This window comes from Paramisgurnus dabryanus, chromosome 13 (genome assembly GCF_030506205.2).
Source record: "Paramisgurnus dabryanus chromosome 13, PD_genome_1.1, whole genome shotgun sequence".
Lineage (NCBI taxonomy): Eukaryota > Metazoa > Chordata > Actinopteri > Cypriniformes > Cobitidae > Paramisgurnus > Paramisgurnus dabryanus.
Genome location: NC_133349.1, coordinates 6,792,216 through 6,815,004, shown reverse-complemented (window position 1 = coordinate 6,815,004; position 22,789 = coordinate 6,792,216). Strand labels below are relative to the sequence as shown.

The 22,789-nt window shown below is 36.8% G+C and overlaps 1 protein-coding gene across 1 annotated transcript in view; it reads right to left on the bottom strand.

Annotated features, from left to right (window-relative positions):
• The window catches only part of zfpm2a (zinc finger protein, FOG family member 2a), a 213,667-nt gene extending 191,462 nt beyond the window's left edge, over nt 1-22,205 (bottom strand). Inside the window, exon 1 of the mRNA XM_065298721.2 lies at nt 21,946-22,205. Coding sequence (XP_065154793.1) covers nt 21,946-21,985 — 40 coding nt within the window. The 5' untranslated portion in view covers nt 21,986-22,205. The remainder of the gene's footprint in view (nt 1-21,945) is intronic.
• Between the last annotated feature and the right edge of the window lie 584 nt (nt 22,206-22,789).

Here is a 22,789-nt window from a genome sequence, read left to right as displayed (position 1 = left end):
TCAATGAAACATGATACCGTGCATGTTAAAAAAAGTGAATTTAACCATTCAAGAATATTCTTGACCACATAAATTACAAAAGCTGTACAGTATAAGTTTAGATAGTATATGTATAGCCACACCTGCATGACCTACTCCAAAAACCAAAGTGTGACATCTACAAACTGTTTGACAAACTCTATCCCACAATGCAACAAGCTGGACTTGCATGTCCACTGTGACAAAAAACACAGAAGTAATTTCAGCTACATTTTTTTATTATACCAATGCATTTTTTACATGACCCAAAACAACCATATTTATTTCTGACCAGACACCACTTGCTAAATTAAAGATGCAGGTAATGAGGTCCTGTTACCACCATGTAGTGTATTACACCTGGAGCTGATTTTAAAGGGGTCTTATGATGTGGTTTCATGTTTTCCTTTATCTTTGTGCTCATGTTTGTGCATGTACAAGATCTGCAAAGTTACAAAGTCTCAAGACACCCCCCTACAGGGCTACAGACTGCCCCCAATTGGTCGCATTTTGCCACCAAAATTTGAAAGTGTGCCACTGAATTTTACATCCAGTTGCACATGTGCGACCAGCAAATTTGACCTTTTTTTGTGATGTGACACTGAATTTGAAACAGCAAATTGTACTTTCTGAATCTTTCATTAAAGTATTTATTAGTAATACAGTATTTGGTAAGCATGTTGATTTTTGGTGTGTGCCCCTAAATTTTCTGGTTACGCTCCTAAAATGTTCAGTTGGGGGCCACTGTGCTCCTAGTGAAAAACGGTAGTCTGGAGCCCTGCCCTACGTATTTACGTATGAATATAAATTTTTATATTTATATATCATTTATATGATATATAAATAATTAATATATGAAAAATCTTAAAATTACACACAGCACACACACATACAGTATATATGAGAAAAACAAAAACGATTAGTTGCGATCGTTAAGTAGCGCTAAAATTGTTTGTCTAACCAAATAAAACATCATGCATGCCATGTTTTCATTCAATTTAGTCAATTAATTAAAGTATAAAGTATACACCAAAATCTTTCCTATAAGATAATCTTTACTTTAACTTCTCTCTCGGGCTCTGGCAGTGGAGATTGGACTCCAAACTCAACTTAGACACAGAGAAGGAGGATTTTACAGATGGTTGCGAAGAGGCTTTAACATTTGAGGAGAGCCTGATTTCACACCAGCGTTTGTGTATGTGTGTGAAAGCAGGCCACCTATAATCCACTGACTGCAGAGAGGGCCTGCAGCTATCCTCTGCTGTCCAGCACTGCCCACAATCCTTGCTGCTTCTACAAAGCCATACATGGTGCATTACAGGCCCACGCTGAAGAACTCTCTGCTGATATGGCGATAGGTGCTGAATAAAGCATCCAGAGAGAACCGCGCGAAACAACATGCACATGAACACCAGAGATGCATTCGGTCACACACATTGTCACTGCTGACCCGTTCGCACCTCAGATCAGGATCGACATGCATGCTGCATTAAAGCCACGGTCACACTCAGACCTCATGTCTTGCATTCACTTCCATTCAATGCATAAAAAAACCTATACTAATATACACCTGACATTATATCACATGTTGGTGAGGTGCAAAGTAATTTACCACACTTACAGTACATTCACACAGGGCGAAAGCGTTAATGCTTCTCATTTACTTTTAATGGGTGACGTCATGCATTGCCCAACTGAATTGTGGAACCGGCAACGTTGCTCACAGCAGAAGTTGAAAATTTCTCAACTTTTCAACGCCAACGGGCGCCTCAGCCAATCAGATCGCCTTATAAAATAACCTAATGCGAGCCAGCCAATTACGTTTATGCAAGACGAGAGCATCTGTTGTGGATACTGTGATTGGCTGTTTGCCAAAAAGGTCCATGTTCAATAATAATTAGGTCTGTAACAATAAATCGTGGTGTCCCATTAAAAAGACCTGTCTAAAATCAATTCTGAATCGCAAGGCCGCTTTTCTTTCTTGTTTTTCTTTTTTTTTAAAGCATTACGCAAACATTGTAAACAATATTCAAACAGCCCGTATAAATGTGCAAATTACTTGCCAGCGTATTCTGTGTCTGTACGCTGGAAACTACGTCAGCAGCGTGCGTCGCAGTCTGCTCGTGAACACGCTCTGAATAACCAAACAGGGAGAACAAATTGTTGAATAAAATCGTTCGTTTTGTTTTCTTTGCGCATAGAAGTTTTCTTGTCGCTTTATAATAATATTATTGAACCACTGAACACATTTTTTTAGGGCTATATAACAATTATTCGCTCGAAATTAATCGTTTTGCAGAATAAAAGTTTTTGTTTACATCATTATATTATATTAGTACTGTGTATAATAATTATGTATAGATAAATACACACACATTCATTCATGCATGTATATAATTAAGAAATGTTTACATGTGTGTATACATTTGTACATTTATATAATATATAAATACTTAATATATATAAAAAAAATGTCTTAAAGTTATACACGCATGTGTGTGTATTTATATATACATAATTATTATCCACAGAACACAATTATGTAGACAAAAAACGTTTATACTGCAAACGATTAATTGCCATTAATCGTTATGCAGCCCTAAAAAAATTTCATAAAAAATCTAAAAAAATATAAAATTATAATTTTTGGGTGAACTATTCCTTTAATGCAGCAAATAAGCCAATCACGTTCTGTCATGTGGCTTCACCCAAAAAAAACTAATTCGGGCCATATATTTAAAAGTTGGAGAGAGAGAGAGAGAGAGAGAGAGAGAGAGAGAGAGAGAGAGAGAGAGAGAGAGAGAGAGAGAGAGAGAGAGAGAGAGAGAGAGAGAGAGAGAGAGAGAGAGAGAGAGAGAGAGAGAGAGAGAGAGAGAGAGAGAGAGAGAGAGAGAGAGAGAGAGAGAGAGAGAGAGAGAGAGAGAGAGAGAGAGAGAGAGAGAGAGAGAGAGAGAGAGAGAGAGAGAGAGAGAGAGAGACTAATGTCCAATGGTTGTCTATCTTTCCAACAGAGAAAGTTTTATTAGTAGATAATACACTAGTTTAACTAGGTTAATTAAAATAATTTTAAATGTACATCTGTGACCAATACGAGTGCTGAAAGTAAAGCTTGAGAAATGAACAGACATGAAGATCATTCTGATTAAATCTTTCATGACCCGAACAGATCATGTCTTTTATTTCAGCTTCTCCAAACAATCAATCAATTGTGCCTTAAATTCACACATAACTGCACGTGTGCAAAGTCCAATATTAAATGTGTTCTCAGTTTGTGACACCACAGAAGTGTGTGATATTAACCACCCAGACAAATTTAAATGATCAAAAAAACACAAAATAAATAAGTTATGCCACAATCTTTGGAAAACATGCCTTAATAAACCCAACTGCATTGCATTAGCAACAAAAAGGTCAGAGGTTTGATTCCCAGGGAGCACACATACTGATAAAAATGTATTAGCGTGAATGCACTGTATGACGCTTTGGATAAAAGTGTCGGCAAATGCAGGAATGTAAATGTAATGTAATGAATACAGTATCTGCATTTGTGTGATTATGATTAAGGTCTCCATTCCTTTCAGCAAAGATGTACACTTACAGTCCACAGCAAAGGCTGCTACACTTAACCACTGCAGCATAGTTTTGTGAGAGCAGCGGAGACAGACAGAGAGGAGATGAGAAGTACGAGACAAATATCTGTGACCTTTTTGTCCTTCACATTTGCCAAACTTCAATCTGTGAGCGAGAATCAAACACGCTGATCCGAAACTCGCTGTCAAACACAGCGTCAGACATCAATCAATCAGCACTGAAGCTCTTATCATCTGACCCACGTGTGAGTGTGTGTGTGTTTGTGTGTGTGTGTGTGTGTGTGTGTTATCCTGTTTCAGTGGCTTAAGAAAGTTGATGATGGTCAAATGTGTGTCTGCAAATCCCAACGAAAATACAACCTAAATACACATATACACAATTTACACACACACACGCACGGGCGCACGCGCACACGCACACACACACACACACACACACACACACACACACACACAAGATCATCTGTTTTAACCAGTATTTAACTTTTATGGACCTCAAACTGATTTTATTCATTTTATTTATTTAGGGGTGTCACAATTATGTAATTTGGCTGACAGTTAATTGCCTAATAAATTGTGACAATTATGACAATTAATTGCCAGTTTTAGGGCTTTGATGTTTAATTCTTATAGTTTTTTATTGTTCGTGAAATAATTTTCACATGTTGTGATTATTTAAATGAAATATTTTGCAAGGTTTACCTGCCAGTAAATATTAATACACATAACACATATTTAAATTGTAATCATTTAATGAATATATCTTTCAAAAACGAAAAATTACCCATAAGAAAAAAAACTATAAAGTGTCTGAAAAATAAATAAAAATAAAAATGCATGTAAATAAACGGACTATACCAAAACAGGCCTTAAATAGTAGCCAATCCTACTAAGGCCATATAGTCCTGGACCACATGTCTGTAGTGGATGTAAAAAATCGATTCCTTACAGATCCTTAAGAATAGCATTGTTTACTTCCCTAAATTTGGAATTGCTATGTTTTGAAAATGTATGTTTTACATGGCAATTCAGACTGCTTATTAAAAATTTTGCAGCATTTCTAGGGATGGGACGATTACCGGTTTCACGGTAAACCACGATAAAATGTTCTGACGGTTAGTGTTATCGTTTAAAATTTAATTATCATTACAACCGTGTTTGATTACCGTGATTTTGAAACCTTGCGGTAAATCCTGTCCAGCCAGAATCAGTTTGACGCAGGCGCGCATATGCAACATAGTTTTTTGCACAAGAAGGCATTTAAGGGATAATGTATTGTATTCATTCATGGTAAACTAATTAGAGAGATTTATTTATTTTTTTACCATAGAAATAATTTCAGTGACATGAAATATTAAATTTTGATTTTCAAAAATTAAGCTTGTTCAAATGTTTTCAGTGTGTGTATCAGTTTGTTTTGAACATTTCCATCTCATTTTACCAAAACCATGATAATATTGATAACCGTGATAATTTTGGTCACTATAATCATGATATGAAATTTTCATACCATCCCATCCCTGAGCATTTCTTTAAATGCCGTTTTTCCACTGTATTAAATGTTTTTGCAATGTATCCCGTTACACTGTCAGTCAAGAAGCGCCATTAGATCCTATCTAGTTTATATAGGCGCTGCAGTTCCCCCTTGTGTTATTTAGAGAGATGTGCAATCATTGCGGTGATCTGAAATCATCGCAATGAGGTCAAACAATCGCGATGAGACGATTATTTAATCATTTTGACAGCCCTAATTTTGACTCAATTATTCATGATCACAACCATTATATCTCAAAAGCGTATAAAAATACATATTTATAATAGCTAGCTATAGCCTTAAACCGGCATATAACTACAAAATCTAAATACATCAATCAAAGAAATTCACTATCATTAAAGCATAATTGTTTATTTAATTTTTTTATTTAAATAATAACATTTTAGTCTTACACTAAAGGGGGCCGCACACCAGACACACAGCTCAGCGTCGCGTCGAGTCGTGTCTAGGACAACTCAGAGGTATCGTAAACCGGAAGTGCACATTAAATAGCGCAAGCTTAGTCAGATAGCGTCTACTTCAAAATGCAAAATATACGTTAGCAGCCAATGTTAATCAGTAATGATTTGGGACAAATATGATGTTATTTAATGTTACACTACGTGAGTGTCGCTCTGTGGCGCGACAGGGATTTGAGCAACTTCCTGAGTCAAAGCTGGGTGCCGCGGATTTTTTTTAGAACGGCGCCGCGCTGAGCTGCGCGTCCAGTGTGCGACCCCCCTTAATGCAAAGTTACTGTATGATTTCCAGTCTGATCTTTAAAAAAATTCTTATTCAAAAGAGTTATTTAAAAAAAAAAAAAAAATCCCAAAAGCCCAACCTCTTGAAAAGGCAGCGATTACTAAAATGTCAATGACATTTATAGAATTATCAACCTTGTAAAATAGTTACGAATAGGGCTGCACAATATATCATTTCAGCATCACAATCTGCACATTTTCCTCAAGTTGTCAAAGCTAAGACATGCAATGCAGAAGCTAACTCCTCTCAAGCAGAGGTTTTCAAGTCATCCGGTGAAGTCATCCAGTTTTTCCTCGTATCTCACATGTAAAAATAAATAAATAAATATTTTTTTGCAATGTCAGTTTCCCCCAAAATCATCCAGCCCTAGATACTGTACAAACTTCCTTTATTTTTTTTCTAAACTTTGCCATGTACGTTTTTATACAAACCTATGCAAACCTAGTGATGAAATCCGATAATGAAATCCAACATCATTTGAAACATCCGACATGCAGTCCTGTTAAACCAAAGTACAGCTTTGCCCTTGTGTGCATTTAAACACAATTATCTTTAATCCTTAACATGTTCCGAAAGTTTGTTTCCGGTTCCTTACATATCTGACGCAAACTGTTGATCTGTTTACTTTCCACGGCTTTGTCTCTTGTGATTTTCCGGCTAGTCTGAAATATGATGTCCGCTTTAAATTATAGGCTTGAAGAAATGCTGATGTACAAATTGAAGTGAAAGGCCTGAGATATAATCCCTCTCGGCACCTATTCCTTAATGATGTTTCCCAAGCAATGCCCAAACCTCTCCATCAGATACACGGGGTTCAGCTAATTCCTGCCAAAACCCCACACTTCAATATTCCTGTAATCAGCTTAAGGTCACTGCATGAAAAAATTCCTGCAAAGTACCTTAATATAAGTGGAAATGAAGGGATGATCGTATGGATCATGACATCATCACCAGCTCACAAATGAAATCGCTTTAATATCTTGATTATTTCTCCTAAGCAGCAATGAAGTTAAATGGAGACTTAGTTTCATATGTTTCTTTTAGGAAAGAGTCTAGTCTTCTCTAGAGTTTCAAAACTTTTTTGACACATCTGCCAAGATCTGAATCTGGTATCATGAGAAAAATCCATGAACAATTTTCTTGTTTGTGTCTGACTTCATTTCACCCAAGATTTTTTTTGGAAAAACATCTGAAACAAAGATACTGTGAAATAAGGCTGCATAAAACAATTTATGGAGAAATATCAAAGCTAAAATAAAATGATTCATAATGCATAATAGTCTATTAAAGAGCACGAATACACAGCCATTCCCTCACTATTCTCTCTCTTACACACACACACAAACAAACTTGCAAACTTAACACAGTCAATATCCATATTCATTACATGGTAAGATTTCCAGCGATAAAATGTTGGCGGACAGATTGGCGGTCTAACCCGTGAAACACTTAATTGAGCCGTATCTCCATGGCCGTGATGTTCGGGGCCAAGGTGAAGGACACAGGCACGTGAAATGAGTGAATTCATGATGTGGCCCCCTCACTTGTTTTCTGGCTGATTCGCCTTTTGGCAGGGGCCAAATAGAGAATGTTAAATGAAGCGATTGTGTCCCTTCGGCAAGACTGGAAAAAACGCAAGCGTCTGTGTGTTGGGCTCCCCGGAGGCCATTCTGAGCCTGATGAGGTATATAACCACGCTGGAACCAAACTGCAAACTGGCGTACAACTGGGACCTTTGGGAGAACAAGTTGGTGAGAGACAGAAAGAGAGTTGCACAATCGCACAATGCAGATGGGCAGTGCCAGAGTAGCTAACTACAAGCAAGGAGGTTATTTACTCTTTTACTAGCAAAAAAAGTTGCCTAAAGGAACATTCCACTTTTTTTAGAAAATATGCCCATTTTCCAGCTCCCCTAGAGTTAAACATTTGATTTTTACCGTTTTGGAATCCATTCAGCTGATCTCTGGGTCTGGCGCTAGCACTTTTAGCATAGCTTAGCATAATCCATTGAATCTGATTAGACCATTAGCATCTCCCTCAAATATAACCGAAGAGTTTTGATATTATTCCTATTTAAAACTTGACTCTTCTGTAGTTACATCGTGTACTAAGACCGAGGGAAAATTAAAAGTTGCAATTTTTTTAGGCCGATATTCTAGGAACTATACTCTCATTTTGGCGTAATAATCAAGAAACTTTGCTGCCGTAACACTGGTGCAGCAGGTGCAATGATATTAAACAGCGCCCGAAAGTAGTCCTGAAATGCATAAACTGCATGGACAAACTGCTCTGCTACGTTTTCTCAGACGATGACATGTTTGTCTTGTGCCGCCTACCGTATGCGTTTTATAATTGAGGGGTGAGCTGTTGGTTGCAATTCGCAATCTCACCACTAGATGGCGCTACAATTTACACACCACCTTTATATTTATAGGCATTGTTTATAAAAAACATCAAGACAAAAGCACATTGCGTACTTCCACTGTAATGCTTTATTATATTCAGTGTTGGATGTTGCCATGTTTGGGTGATTTCATACAAACGAGTTAAAGTAGAAAAGTGTCATTCAGCTGTTCTTTTTCAAGTAAGAAGTTGGAAATTCTGACTTTCCAAGCTGAAAGGAAAGCAAATCTGTCATCGTACGAATAATGACTTGCACCTGCATGAACACACATGTCTAGAAAATAATATACTTCAGGCTACACGAGATTTATAAGACTCCTTACCCAAAATAAGTATTATTGCTGTGGACAGAAGTTGCTTAATTAATGCAACAACCATACCTCAGATTTGTGATGCAGATAAGTTAAATATACAATGCGATAATGCTTTAAAGGAAAACACCACCATTTTCCAATATTTTACTATGTTCTTACCTCAACTTAGATTAATTAATACATACCTATCTTTTTTTAATGCGTGCACATTTAATCTTTGTACAGCGCTTCTTAAATGTGTTAGCATTTAGCCTAGCCCCATTCATTCCTATGGATCCAAACAAAAGTTTTATTTTGTGCCACCATACTTACTCGTGTAACTACTCATGTAATAGTCTTTAAATAGGGAAAACATGGAAGTGTTTGGTGGCTTCTAAATTCATCCCTGTTTGGATCCTAAGGAATGAATGGGGCTAGGCTAAATGCTAACACATTCACGAGGCGCTGTACAAAGATTAAGTGCACGTATTGAATAAAGATAGGTATGTATGAATACATCTAAGTTAGGTAAGAACATAGTAAAATATTGAAAAACAGTGGTGTTTTCCTTTAAGCTTGTAAAATCAATTTGAAATGTATTTAAATATATTTAAACGCTGAACATTAACAAAAATACATGTTTCACATCTTCCTTTTTTTGTTAATTATTATTTACTTATGACTTCACCTACTTACACTTATCACTTTATCTTTATTTTATTCTTTGTCATTTGCTTTAGTGTTTGTGGAAGCTCTATAACCCAAGCAGATTTCTTGTATATGTTTGTTTGTTTGTTTATACTTTATTGTCCCCAAGGGGGAATTTTGTTTTGGACTCCGTCCATTCCGTAACTTTACAAGAACAATACAGAAGACATTTTGACACACACAAATACACGAATGATACATTGCACTATCCATAAGTACTATAAAATGCACAATTGGCACACTGCACACTTCATAGTACCTCTGAAATCCACACTAATATATTACATTGTACTAATAAGTTACACACTTTAAAAAACAAGATAAAAAATACACATAGAGACCCATTGGCATATTGCACATTTCATAGTACCCAAAGAAAACAATTATATAATTGCACAATGTAAACAAACTGGCATTAAAACATTTGTTCATCCATTTATCTATTAATTCATTCACCCACCAATCCACTTCTTCATTCATTCCACACATCTGGGTCAAATTTGTGTGCCAGCTTCTTTGCTAAAACTTTGACCAGACATCACCTTTTTAAGTATTAAAATCATTTAGTTACTTCAAATGTGTATTCTATTTATATTTCAATTTCTGCCTGTATATTGCATGTTTTACTGCCCTAAAGTTAGGGCAGCATGGTAAAAAAAATAAAGGAGACACAAGTAAGATTACTAGTATCTCTTGCACCTTTGTTCTTTATTTAATCTCACCCGTGTCTTGGAGAAACGATTGAGATACTGAAGAGATCTCATTTGCATCTTTTTATCCTAAGGGGAGTGTTAGACTTTAAATAATGATATTCTAATCTGTCTAGATCAGCATGCAGGCCAGGGAGGGAGAGCGAGAGCGAAAGAACGAGAGAGAACACGAGAGAGAGAGAGAGAGAGAGAGAGAGAGAGAGAGAGAGAGACAGAGAGAGAGAGAGAGAGAGAGAGAGAGAGATGAAGAAAGAATCGATGATCTGAGAGTCTAAACTAGATTTCTAAGCAGTTTGCCACTTTCTGCAACAAGATAAGATAAACTTTCTTTGACCCGTGCGATGAAGTTGCCATGGCGATCTGGGAGTACACTTTCCCTATCGATATCCTGCTGATGTAACAACAAATAGAAGCAGATCGTACATCTGATAGAGCTGATTAATTAATACCAATATTGATCTGTACAAGCAAGACACAAGCCTATTAACTTCAAGGCTGAAAGTCAATTGTTACCCGGAGCTCAATGGACTGATCATTGATATCACGGCTAAATAAACTAAACAACAGACCACATAGATTAGTCAAGTCAAATTTCTGTGATTTGATCTTGTTCAGTCCTTCAAGGAAAAGGTTGACAAAGGATTAGTTCACTCAAAAATGAATATTTTGTCATTGTTTAATCGCCCTTGACAGATCCAAACCTACGTGTTTTTTCTTAAAACAAAAAAAGAAAAACAATGTTCATATAGTTGTTAAAAGAATTCAATGATTATAATATAATTTATTTGTGTACGTTTTTAATTATTTATTATTTAACCTCATTTCAGCATCTATTAACTGAGAATCCGTTCATGTACACACAATTTGGAGTGAATTTATCTATCTTGCATGTTTTTGGACTGTGGGAGAAACCCGAAGTACCCAGAATAACCCAAGCTGACACAGTAAGAAAATCCAAACTTCACACAGAATAACTTGACTCAATGGGGGCTCGAACCGGGGACCTTTTTTGCTGTGAGGCAACCCACTGAGCCCCTGTGACACTCTGTTTTATGTATATGTAGTTAGATTTAGTTTAAATATTAGTTTGAAGTTCAGATTCAGTGATACTTTTATTTTGAAGTATATAGTATTTATGTAGGATATACCATACACTGTCAGAAATATAGGTACTGTAAAAAAACTGTCACCAATTTAGGTACAAATATTAACCCGTGTTGTACCTGTGTGGACAGCATGATTTTTATTTCTGAGAGCGTAAATGAAAAGTTCAGATGCAAAAGCCGTTAAACGTCACCTCCGTCAAAAATTAGATAATAATAAAAGAATGCCCTTGACACATAGCTACTTAGTATGGATGAACGGGGCACAAACTAACACGGGGTTAATTGTACAGGGGCGAGCAATCTGTGCTTTTGGTCTTTTTCGTTTACTGTCGGAAAATGATCTCCTGTGAATTTGTAAAAGTTTTTATGTGTTTTGGTGTTTTGGAGGCATAAAAGTAAATTTCTTCATCTTATTTTTTTTTTTTTGGGATTTCTGAGTTGGTGTGTAAGTCACCAAATGCAACCTTATATTATTTTAATCACTGTCTTGTTACCTAAAACATATCACCATCTTGAAACGTGACAACAACTCCTATAAACTGATAGCTGGGATTGAAAACATTTTTACACAGCGGGGTTAGTTGTCACATGGTGTTACAATTAAACCTCGGGTATATGATAATGAAATGAAAACAATGTAAATACTATTCATCAAAATGATAACTGATAATACAATATCAGGGGATTGGAAATAACTAAATTATTATGTTTTGCCTTAATTTTGCAGCCCTTTCAAAAATATGTATTTATATGCATTGATGCTTAATACAAGGATGGTTAGATGAAGGATCATGGATGGATGAACGTGTTGATATCTATCTATTATACGCAGATATAGTATATAGACAGAATTGTATTTAATTATTTGTGTTTAAACCAAATTTTCTAGCAGGTGTTACAACAAACCCTCTGTTTGTTACAATGAATCCCACCTATGGGGTAAGTTGTAACGTTTGCACTCCTGTAACTTTCGGTGTAACTGTACGTTAAACAAACTTTAAGTGTTTATTTATAGCAGAGATGTGTGTTGATTGTGTAAAAAATATCTAAATTAATGAATCTAAATTAAATATTTTAATGATAAAGCCAAAGTCTAAAAGCGTTAGGTTGTGCCACGCTCTCCCCAACATGCTCAGCAAATACGTAATCCCACCCTCAGGCCTTTCAGAAATACTGTTTTTAGGCAGAGTCTGATAAAAATGCTAATTAACAAGAAATCATCCCAGACGCATCTAGCGGGTTTTGCATCTGAGCTCTTCATATATTTCAGTAGGTTAGCTATGAAAGTTGCACCATAATCCTGCGGGACACAACATTTTATTCTTGTTGTATGTATCCATACATAGCACAATTGCAATCCAACTCACTTGATATTGACTCTGCTTAATAAAAAACTAAAAGCACCATAAATGTATGTTAAAATAGTCAATTTGACTATGCAAGCCAGTAAAAAGCTTGGGCTGAGTTAAAGACTTAAATTTAAGTTGCCATTGGCTGAAAATGTAAGCATTCTGCAAATCTCAAATATTGCTAAACACTCCCACATTCAAACTGTTAGACTGCGACTGAATATGACACACAAAACAAAATGGCTTTTGACATCACTGACGTCACATCAATGAACAAGATGTAAGAGCTACGGGAAAGGCAACAGAATGAATCACTTTCACTGTATGGAAAAAAACACAATTTCTCTTTTTACATTCCAGAGGAAAGAAAATCGTAGGTATTTGGAACAACATGTGGGTGATGAAACGATGAGAGATTTTTTTCTGGGTGAACTATTCCTTTGAAGTTCTCCTCAAATGAAAAAAAACCAGACCGAATAATTAACAATTAACAAGTCAAATCAGATGTGAATCTGATCAGTGGACTGCCATCTCGAAATAAAGATACTGTTTACAATTTTTCCACTGTCATAACACATTCTGTGACCTCAGAGCTGTCAGCTCTGGAATTATCTGTGAGGAATTCAGGAAAGAGGAAGATAAAGAGGAAACTTTGGCAGGAAGTGACCTCCACCTTTAGAAACCGACAAGCCTGATGCATCATAGACTCCGGCACAGCGAGAGACAAAGACAGGCAGACTGACAGCAAAAGAGAGACAGAAGAAAACAGGAGTGTTTGGGAGACATTACAGATCAGAGAGAGAGAAAAATGACAGCATTCCTTCAACCAATCAAAAGCTCTTTCAACTCTAAATGCATATCCGATGTATAACTCTCCCAGAAAAGGCATACAAAAACTATACGGTCTGGTTTTACAGACAGGGCTTAGCTAAAGCCAAGACTAGATCTTAGTTCAAGATGTTTAAGCATCTTTATAAACATGCCTCACTGGTATTTTTAGATAAATAATAGCACTGATATATTTTAAGATGTGCAAATTGGTTTCATTTGAGACAGCTCAAACATGTGTTTTAGTCTAGGACTAGCTTTAAGCCTTGTCTGTGAACCCGGGGGTACGTATATTCATTCAATGAAACAACAATTGGGAGTCAAAATAATAATTGGTCCCAAAATGTGCGTAAATTCATGCAAATCTGGGTGATTCTCGCGAAATTACACTTATGTGTCATGAAACATTTTGATAAAAAAGTAAATGCAAAGTTTTTTGTTGTTCTTTTTCAACATTTAAAAGGAAAATTATCATTACCGCAACGTATCCATGACTGGATTTAGGTTCTTTGACATAGAAAATTAATAATTAAAAAATCTAAAAAATAAAAAGCTTCAGTGCATGTTATACTATAAACATTTACAGTAAAGAAACATGTGGTATTTTGTGATCATTGGTAAATGTAGAGACAAAAATAAGGAATATAAATGTGTCCAAGACCAATTTTCTCATCCTCCGCAACAATTTTCAATCATTGTTTAAGCCCTCAAGGAACTAACATTAAAAAAAATTTTTTGGAAGGGACATAATTGACTGTGACACTCAAGATGGCTACCAGGTAAGCAGTTCTTATTTTTCTCTCCAGATAAAAGTTGAAATTTTGTTTGTCATAGTACCTAGACAACTTTTTAGTTCTCATTACCGAAACATGAGTTTGTAAATGCATATATTTAATGTAATGTCATGTTGCGGTAATGATCATTTTTTGATAATGATAATCTAAAAAATGTAAATAATTCTATAGGAATATTTTGTAAATTCTCTAAAAATAATGGTTATAAGTTCAGAGCTTAATCTTATATATGCAAAAAAAAAAAAAAAATTGGCTTCTAGGGCTTTTTAAAAATTCTGATGCTGGACACCTTCTAAATCTGGATTTTGTGAGAATCACCCATCTAGGTATGCAAGTGTTGATTTTGTGCATTGTTGCATTTTTTTTCCTTCTATCAATTTGTAATGCTTTCCCAGCGCTGCTGCAAGGAGCAATTTTAGCTAAAAAGTCTGTAATAATTCGCCACTTCCGAGAATAATTCTGAGAGTGCTTGCCATGTTCGACCAAGCGTCTGGATTTGCATTTTGACATCGGTGAAAGATTGAAAAATTGTCTTTATATTAGAGCATTTGCATTCACATTTTTGCTTTGTATAAGATTACGAAGTCAAACGGATCGCTCAGTTTAGGAAAGGCAAAACAACACAAGCTGTTATTGGCAGCCAACAGATGTCGAAAGGAAAGTTGGCATCCAACAAGCATTCGTCATGAGACATAAATCTACGAGGAACAGCACGCAGCACACTTTCTTTAGTGGAATATGACAGAAAGGTCTGAAGTATGAGTGTGCCATCTCAATGGAGCTCAGATTTTACAACATGATATTCCCCCTCCAAAACCACTGCACCGTGAGCTGGTTTGGACGGCGATTATGTTGTGATACCCACTGGAATAACACACACACACACATACACACACAGTTAAAGTGTCACACTTTCCCGATGAGATAACATGAATGTAAGGACAAAACATACACAGACCCAGCTCTCATTCCCTCTCTTTCAAATACACAGAATATAAGCTTAATTTGTTAAGAACAAAATGGTATAAAAATAGAAAGAAATAAAAATAAAAAGATAAACCAGTTAATTCCAAACCATGCATACCGTATGCATGTGACATTTACCAATTACTTTAAACAAAACAGCATTAAAATAAAAAATAAATGACTAAATCATCGAAAGAAATGAACCACTGATAAGCCAATTCCAAACCACATACACGCCATCCTTTTCATCTCTAACATAAACATATCTACACACACGCACAGACACACATAAGAGCCGACATGTTGGCATGCTAGTCAGTAAACACTCCGACTACTCCATCATAAGTTAAGTCTGTGATAAAAACCCATCCAGAGATATATGTGTCACCTGATAGGCCTGACTGAATCGTGACATCATCATTTATGAAAATCACAGTAATACCTTTATAAATGTATTAGGCTAGTAAACATTTGCACATCCATTGAAACTCCATCAAGTAAGAGATGTATTTTGGTCAGCATAGTTTCTTAACCTTGTAATACCATTTCTATACCACTACTTTAAACCCTAACCATGACTTATCCCTAAAAGAGAAAATGATAGGTGAATAACAGTGATAGAGAAGTACCTTACATAAACTTCACATTGACTATAAACTCTTCCATTAAATCTGATAATCCTATTTCTCTATCAAACACATTTCATTTTGTCAGATCTGATTACCCCTGGATATGTTGAACCCAGAATGAAAATGTTATGTCCAAATAAAAGCAGTGGTTCCCAAACTGCGGGTCGTGAGATGGTGCCAGGGTGGCCCCAGTTTTATGACATTTTTTAAAATACATTAACTCATCATAAATTCTGTGCAATAAAACCTCAGCACTGCATTGTATAATTTTATGGGGCGGTTTCCCAGACAGGGTTTAGATTAATCCAGGACTTGCCCTTAGTTATATATCAAAACATTTAAGGAGTTTTTGCAAATATACCTTACAAAAACAATACAGGTGTGCATCTTGAGACAAAGCAATAGCACTGATATATGTTAAAGATACATCAGGTGTTTTTAAATTAAGGCAGCTCAAACATCCATTTTAGTCTGGGACAAGGATAAGCCATGTCCGGGAAACCATCCCCCTATGTTTTCTTTAATTCTAAGTTTGAGATTGTTCTATGTCTTAAATATTCTTTGGGCATGGGGTGCATGCCAAAAAGTTTGAGAACCACTGATATATAAAGGTTCTGTTTATACCCAAACATGTTAAAGGCAGGGTGCACGATCTCTGAAAGTCCAGGGTTTCCTGCAGCACTTTGCTGTTCGGGCGGCCCACCTAAGGTCAGGGCTCGAAATTAACTTTTTTATTTGGTAGCACTGGTGCTCCCAACTTTAAAGAGTTAGGAGCACCAGCAAAAATTTAGGCGCATCCATCCAAAAATTAAAAGGCACCAAAACTACAATGTATATATTAATAGATTTATTTTATTAAAAATAAAACGCCACCATACCCAGCATTTAAAATTTGATCTTCTATTTATTTTATTTTTTGCTGCATAGATTCCAAAATTTATACCCAAATGCTGTTGAAATAGTATAGCAATAATAATTTAACAATTACAGGTAAAATGATTAAGATTACAATAGAAAATCTAGCAAACACGTAAAACACTGATTAACTGGGACATTACAAAACTGACCTTTATATATATATATATAAAAATGTATTTTAACTGCATTACCAGGATGCTATTACTACTAAATAGGCAATGTTTTAAAAAATACTATAAAAACATACCATCATTGTCGTGTTCCACATCAACATGGACCACAAGGATGTTTGTCGAATGTCCATTCACCAGCGCATGCGCACATACACTATCAAAGACTCTTTGACAGACAGGTCGGTGTCTCCATCAATAATGAACACATTTATCATGACACTACTTGTGTTTTTGGCACTTTCGCCATGTTTAAGCAAGGTCTGGCGCTTAAAATGTTTTGATTCCGCCACCAACGCCACTCTCTCCGAAAGGTTTAACGTCAAGTCTTATTTTCCGGTGGTGGAGTCGCATTTGAATCCGGATCGTCGTCATTAATTAGAGTAGTAACATTGGCTGTAATCGGCTCGTTCTCGTCATGCTCGCAGTTCGCGCTTCACGTACCAACGTAGCACGGCAACAAGGAATGACTGACGCTCATATTAGCCAATCTGCGGTCTTCATTAAAAGGTAAGAACTTAATGGTGAAATTTGATTGGTAATGTAACGTTGGAGAGAACACTGAACCTGGGACAGCAGCACGCAGCATCACAATCTAAATCAAGTCGCACCACACAACAAAATGGGCAGTCGCACAAATGCTCCCAAATATATTTTAAGGTCGCACAGATTAAATTTCGGTCGCATATGCGACCAAAATAGTCGCAATTTCGAGCCCTGTAAGGTGGAAAAACCCTACCACCGTAACTAGGTCGTCCAAAAAAAAATAATTTGCTGCACAAAAGGCCATCAAGTGCATCTCGGAGAATAGCGCAAACACGCTTCACACCGCAAACGGCACATAATCTAGTATGTGTTCATTTTCTGTCATAGTTTCTTCAAAATTAAGTTTTATTTAAGTGTTTTTAATACAAATATTTTAATTTTCATCATGACGCGTACACCCCGCCCCTTTGATTGCCACGCACTCCGGCCCCACCCACTCACCCAACCGTACCACCTTAACTAACAACTGTTCTGTGGGAAACCCTGAAGTCAATGTTGAGATTTGAAATCACCCAAACAAACACGCCCCTACCCCAATAGAATCGGGACCTTATTTTAATAGACCCGCCCCATACATACGCAACCCAGGCAACGATGTTGGTTAGTAGACACGCTCCTTACTGCTGATTGGCTACAAGGGTGTTTTGGTACTCGGCCCGACTCCAAAGCGTTTTTCAAAAATCGTGCACCCCGCCTTTAAAGTCTTATATACAGTATGTGCTCAAACATTACACATTGATTTTTATATTGGATTTTTTAAACAGTACAAATAAACAGTTAAACCAGGCTTTGCATTGAATTGAATATGGTGTCTTACCTAAATGTATGAGTTTTTGAGCGTTTGCTATGGCAAAATTCAAAAAGTTCAGCTCTGTGCTAGAGCATTGCATTAGCAGCACAAAAGGTCATAGGTTCTAACCCAGGGACCACACATATACCGATAAAATGCATACCGTGCACTTTGGATAAAAGTCGCTTTGGATAAAAGCATCTGCCAGATGTGTAAATGCAATGTAATGTAATGCACTGTGAGGAGTTTAGTGTAAAAAGATATATAATAAAACTATTCTGAATTCAATAAAACATTTAGCTGTCTTAAAGGAAAGCTGCAAATGTAGGAAACAGACAGCATGGCACATTACCAGAAAAAGCGCTAAAGAGAGAGATGGCTGTATCAGAATAACTCCAGTCTCCTCTCTTATACAGTAAGTGTATAAAAATATGATCCTACAGTTTAGCATCTCACAAAGCCGTGAGAGTATCAGCACAACAGAGCAGCAGCGAGTGTGAACAGATGGGCTCGGGTCCAAAAACCTAGTGAGCCGTCATCTTGCTTTATCATCTGCCTTCTAAGACGGCATCATAAGTGATTTGAGATGGAAGCTTATAAGAGATTTGAAACACACTACTGCAACTCTCACAAATAGTGCCCGACACAGTCAACTCACTCGATTGGGTCCAAAAAATCTAAGCATTTTGTTCAGATGACAACGCAATACTATTTAAGGGCATAAAACACAATGAATTTCACCAATGCATGTGTATGTCTAATTTGCATTTTTCTTGTTTTGTCCACTATCTTTTTTTATTGTTTGCACTGAGCTCAACACAATGCATTCTGGGATTGCCTTCTCTGCAAAGTATATGCAATGTTGCATTCGTACTATCAAGTCACCATTCAGGTTAGAAGCAGAGACAATTAAGTGCCTTACCTTCACCAACCCCCCCACACACACAACTTGAGGGGCAATTTTAGAAACAAATCACACCACGGGGCATGGTTTCCATTGGCCAATCTGTGTATCTGCCCTGCCTATTAAAGTGTCAACAGGCATTCCTCAGCAAAGAGAGAGAGACATCACGCTCTCCGGCAAAGCTAATCGCACTCCATCCAGCATCAGCAATATTTTCATCTCTTCCTGTCATAAATTTTCACCGGCACCTGCTTGGCCCGGCTAACAATCTGGCCAATTTATTGGCATATTGGCAAGGGGTGATAAGCCCCGAAAACAACAGCACCAAGCGGGCGTGTGTGGAGATGAGCCGATAGCGCTGATATGAGCTCCCATACAAAACATCTCGCCCTCCGTCACCTCTCTATCAAAGTCTTATTACGATGAAGGGAACTGAAAAAGAAGGCAATGAGTGTTCGCCGGCGGGGGCGTGGCCGAAAACAAACGTAAAATAAATATTAATAAAAAATTGAATCAGATGTAACGTTTCAGGGCCAAAAACAAGGAGGAGAAATACATAATTTATCACAGTATTATCGGGATATCCAGGCAGTCTAATCAAGGAGCGGTGGATGACTATTTTTGCCTTATCATCCAAAGTGGTAGAAACGGAGAGGGAATTATCAGCCGGCTGCAGATTGCTGGGTTGGAATTTTAATGGTAATAATCGCGGCCCTGATGGTATATCTCCCTGCCTTATCGTTCCCATTATCAGTCCCTATCTCACAGGCATCGGTGCAAATTAATGGTGCTTTTTCAGCACTGCCTTTTTATCACTGCTCAGAGAGCGCCCAAGGGGAGAGAATAAGCAAAATATTAAAATACTGCATAAATCACAATTTTAGATAACCGACCAACGTGTGGCGACGAGGGGGCGGAGGTGGACGGTGCCCAGCTACCTTTTTGTCCTTTAAAATGACTCTCTGCGCACTAGATCAGACCAGATCCTGAAGTGCTTGAGAGAGGAACCGTGCGCTCCGTGTGACCTTTCCAGGCTGGAGACAATACTGTGATATTACCACTTCGAATAACCTAGTAGTGCAACAGTAAGAGCTATTAGAAAAGTCGACATCTTGCATTTCAGAGGGAAGTCGCTGGTCGATTTGCATGCAAACATCTCAGTCAACAGTTTAATGAATCCGACTTGTCTCTGGTATTCAAAACCTGTCAAGCTCGACGAATGTGATAACGAAAAGTACCACATCAAACAAAATGCGCAAACATTGCACTGCACAGACTGATAGCTGCGGCATAAACCTTCAATCGTGCTTGAATTTACTGTATGTAACAATTTGAGCTAAATGCCCTCAGTCGTGATACATCAATAAGTAAAGAAGTAAAGAAACATGGTAATATGATGTACTAATAATAAAATATTTCTTTGAAATTTACAAACTCAGTGGAACGCTTAAGTGGCGCGCACACACACACACACACACACACACATCAAAACATTTCTATTGACAGGTACACACACATAAATATTGTCAGTACAGTACAGTAAATTATCTATTGCTTTCAGAATTGTTAGGTAGTTTCTCTTCTTGCTTCTTATTAAAATGACATGGCAACCCCATGGTTCAGATGAATCTGTTTCTAAGACACATTTTTCACAAAAGATGAAAATTTGTCCTTTCTTCCCCACACACACACTGCTGCTAAAGGCCCCGATCAGCGATCTCACTTCAGACAAGCGTCTCATTCACAGAAGATAACTACAATAATAGCTTTTTTATTACGGCATGAAAGTCAAAACTGTAAGTTTAGCGTCTGATCTCTTCAGGTATCATAGTGTCCTGAAATAGGTCCGAAAAAAGAACACTCTCAAGATACTGATGGTGCATATTTTATAAAACACATTATTTATTTAACTCTAGAGTACTGAAGACTATTCTAGGCTGTGTCTTATTTATTAAATATGAAATTTATTTAAAAAAAATAACACACCTCAACGAATGCAAAACATGTGATTTTTTTATTCTAATTGAGTATTGCTTCATTTAAAAGATTAAAATTTTTAGTACAATTAAACTTATTGTTTTTCCCCATTGCATTATTTTTAAAGAAAAAAAAGCTTATTTTAGACATAATGTGAGAGATCGTCCCTTGCAATTTGTTTTATATAATGTAATCTACAGCTGAGTGTAAAAAACAATCTTTCCTTTACAAGAGAAAGCTGGACAATATCTAAAACTACTGTAAACAAAATACAGTAAATGACAATGAAACCATCCACAATAAATGACCACTATCAAACACAAACTTGCACGGATTTATAAATCTGCTTATCAAACTAACATAATATTATATTAATCATAAAGTAATTGCAGCTAAAAACATTACACAAGTGCTCTAAATTCCCTGTATCATCTGTTTTATCGTGGAAAACATCTCGTCATGCTTTATCAAACGCAAAACGATTTAAAGATGGACTGACTCTAAACAGACCCTCGAGACCCTTTTGCTTTCAATATCAGATGTGCATCTTAAAATCTAAACTACTTTAAAGTAGAAAAATATATTTCTTAAAATACTGCATGACAATATAAGCACGTGCACAATGCACTTTTTTCATTACAGAACTTCCATTAGAAATATGCGTTTTATTTCTTATTCTGTCAGCCAAGGCAGGAAACAAGTAATGAAATGTAAACTTGAAACCAAACGTGACATTGACTGTATCATCAAGGGAAAACCTCTCGACATGCCTCCATACAAACAAACACACTCAGAGATATAAAGAAAAGCTTGACCATTGCACCTGCTGCATTTAGTCCTTATGATAAACTGATCTGAGTCTCTGTCACTCCACATTACTTCACCTCCATCCAACTTTACATCGCTTGCTTTACAAATCAACAATAAGATGAAGAAACACAGTAACTTACGTTTGATCTGCCGGGGGTTGCTCTGCTTTCTGCGGGACATGTTGCCGCGATCCGGATGATTTCTGATAATGAGTTATTATAGTTTTGGGTTAATATTAGAGGTTATTATGGATCATCCGAGATCCGAACGGGTCGCAGGAGCAATGACGATTATTCACAGGATCTGTCTCTCTCTCACAGACGTGCTCCGCTCGCTCAGTGCGCGTGTGTGCGCGTTCGTGTATGTGTGTGTGTGCATGTGTGTGTACGGAGCTGCGGTCCGCTCGGACTGACGGCAGAGAGAAAGGCGTTTCGCGCTTTTGTTTGAACGTGAAATTTGATCCACCGCGGGCGCCGTACAAACACAATCTCTTACAATCTCTAAACTTCATTGTTCTCTTACAAAAATAACAGTAGGCAGAAATATACCCTTGTTTGTCCATAATATTGATAGTTAACGTCTATGTTTATGCAAATGGTAATCAATCCGTCAGTATGGATAGCTACTGCATTTTATCATAATAAAACAATGCTTATATTTTTCTCATCAGCTTGTTGATTTAAATTCTAATTAAACTTTTAAAATGTAACTGTTATTGTCTGTTAAAAGTCCTGTTTCACCTCATGTTGTAACATCATGACAGATTTTATAATTATTGTGTTTTGTATCGGATGCGTTTCTTTTTTATATCCGTTTCTCTCAGTGTGTTTAACTATGTCAAGACGTTCCCGCCGAAAGTTTGTGAGGATTCATACGTAACAAATCCCACAGACGATTTAAACTTACGCGATATTTTAATTTTATTTTAGCAACAACACACAAAAAGTTACCCTGACATTCTTTCCAATTGTTGCTTTACATAAA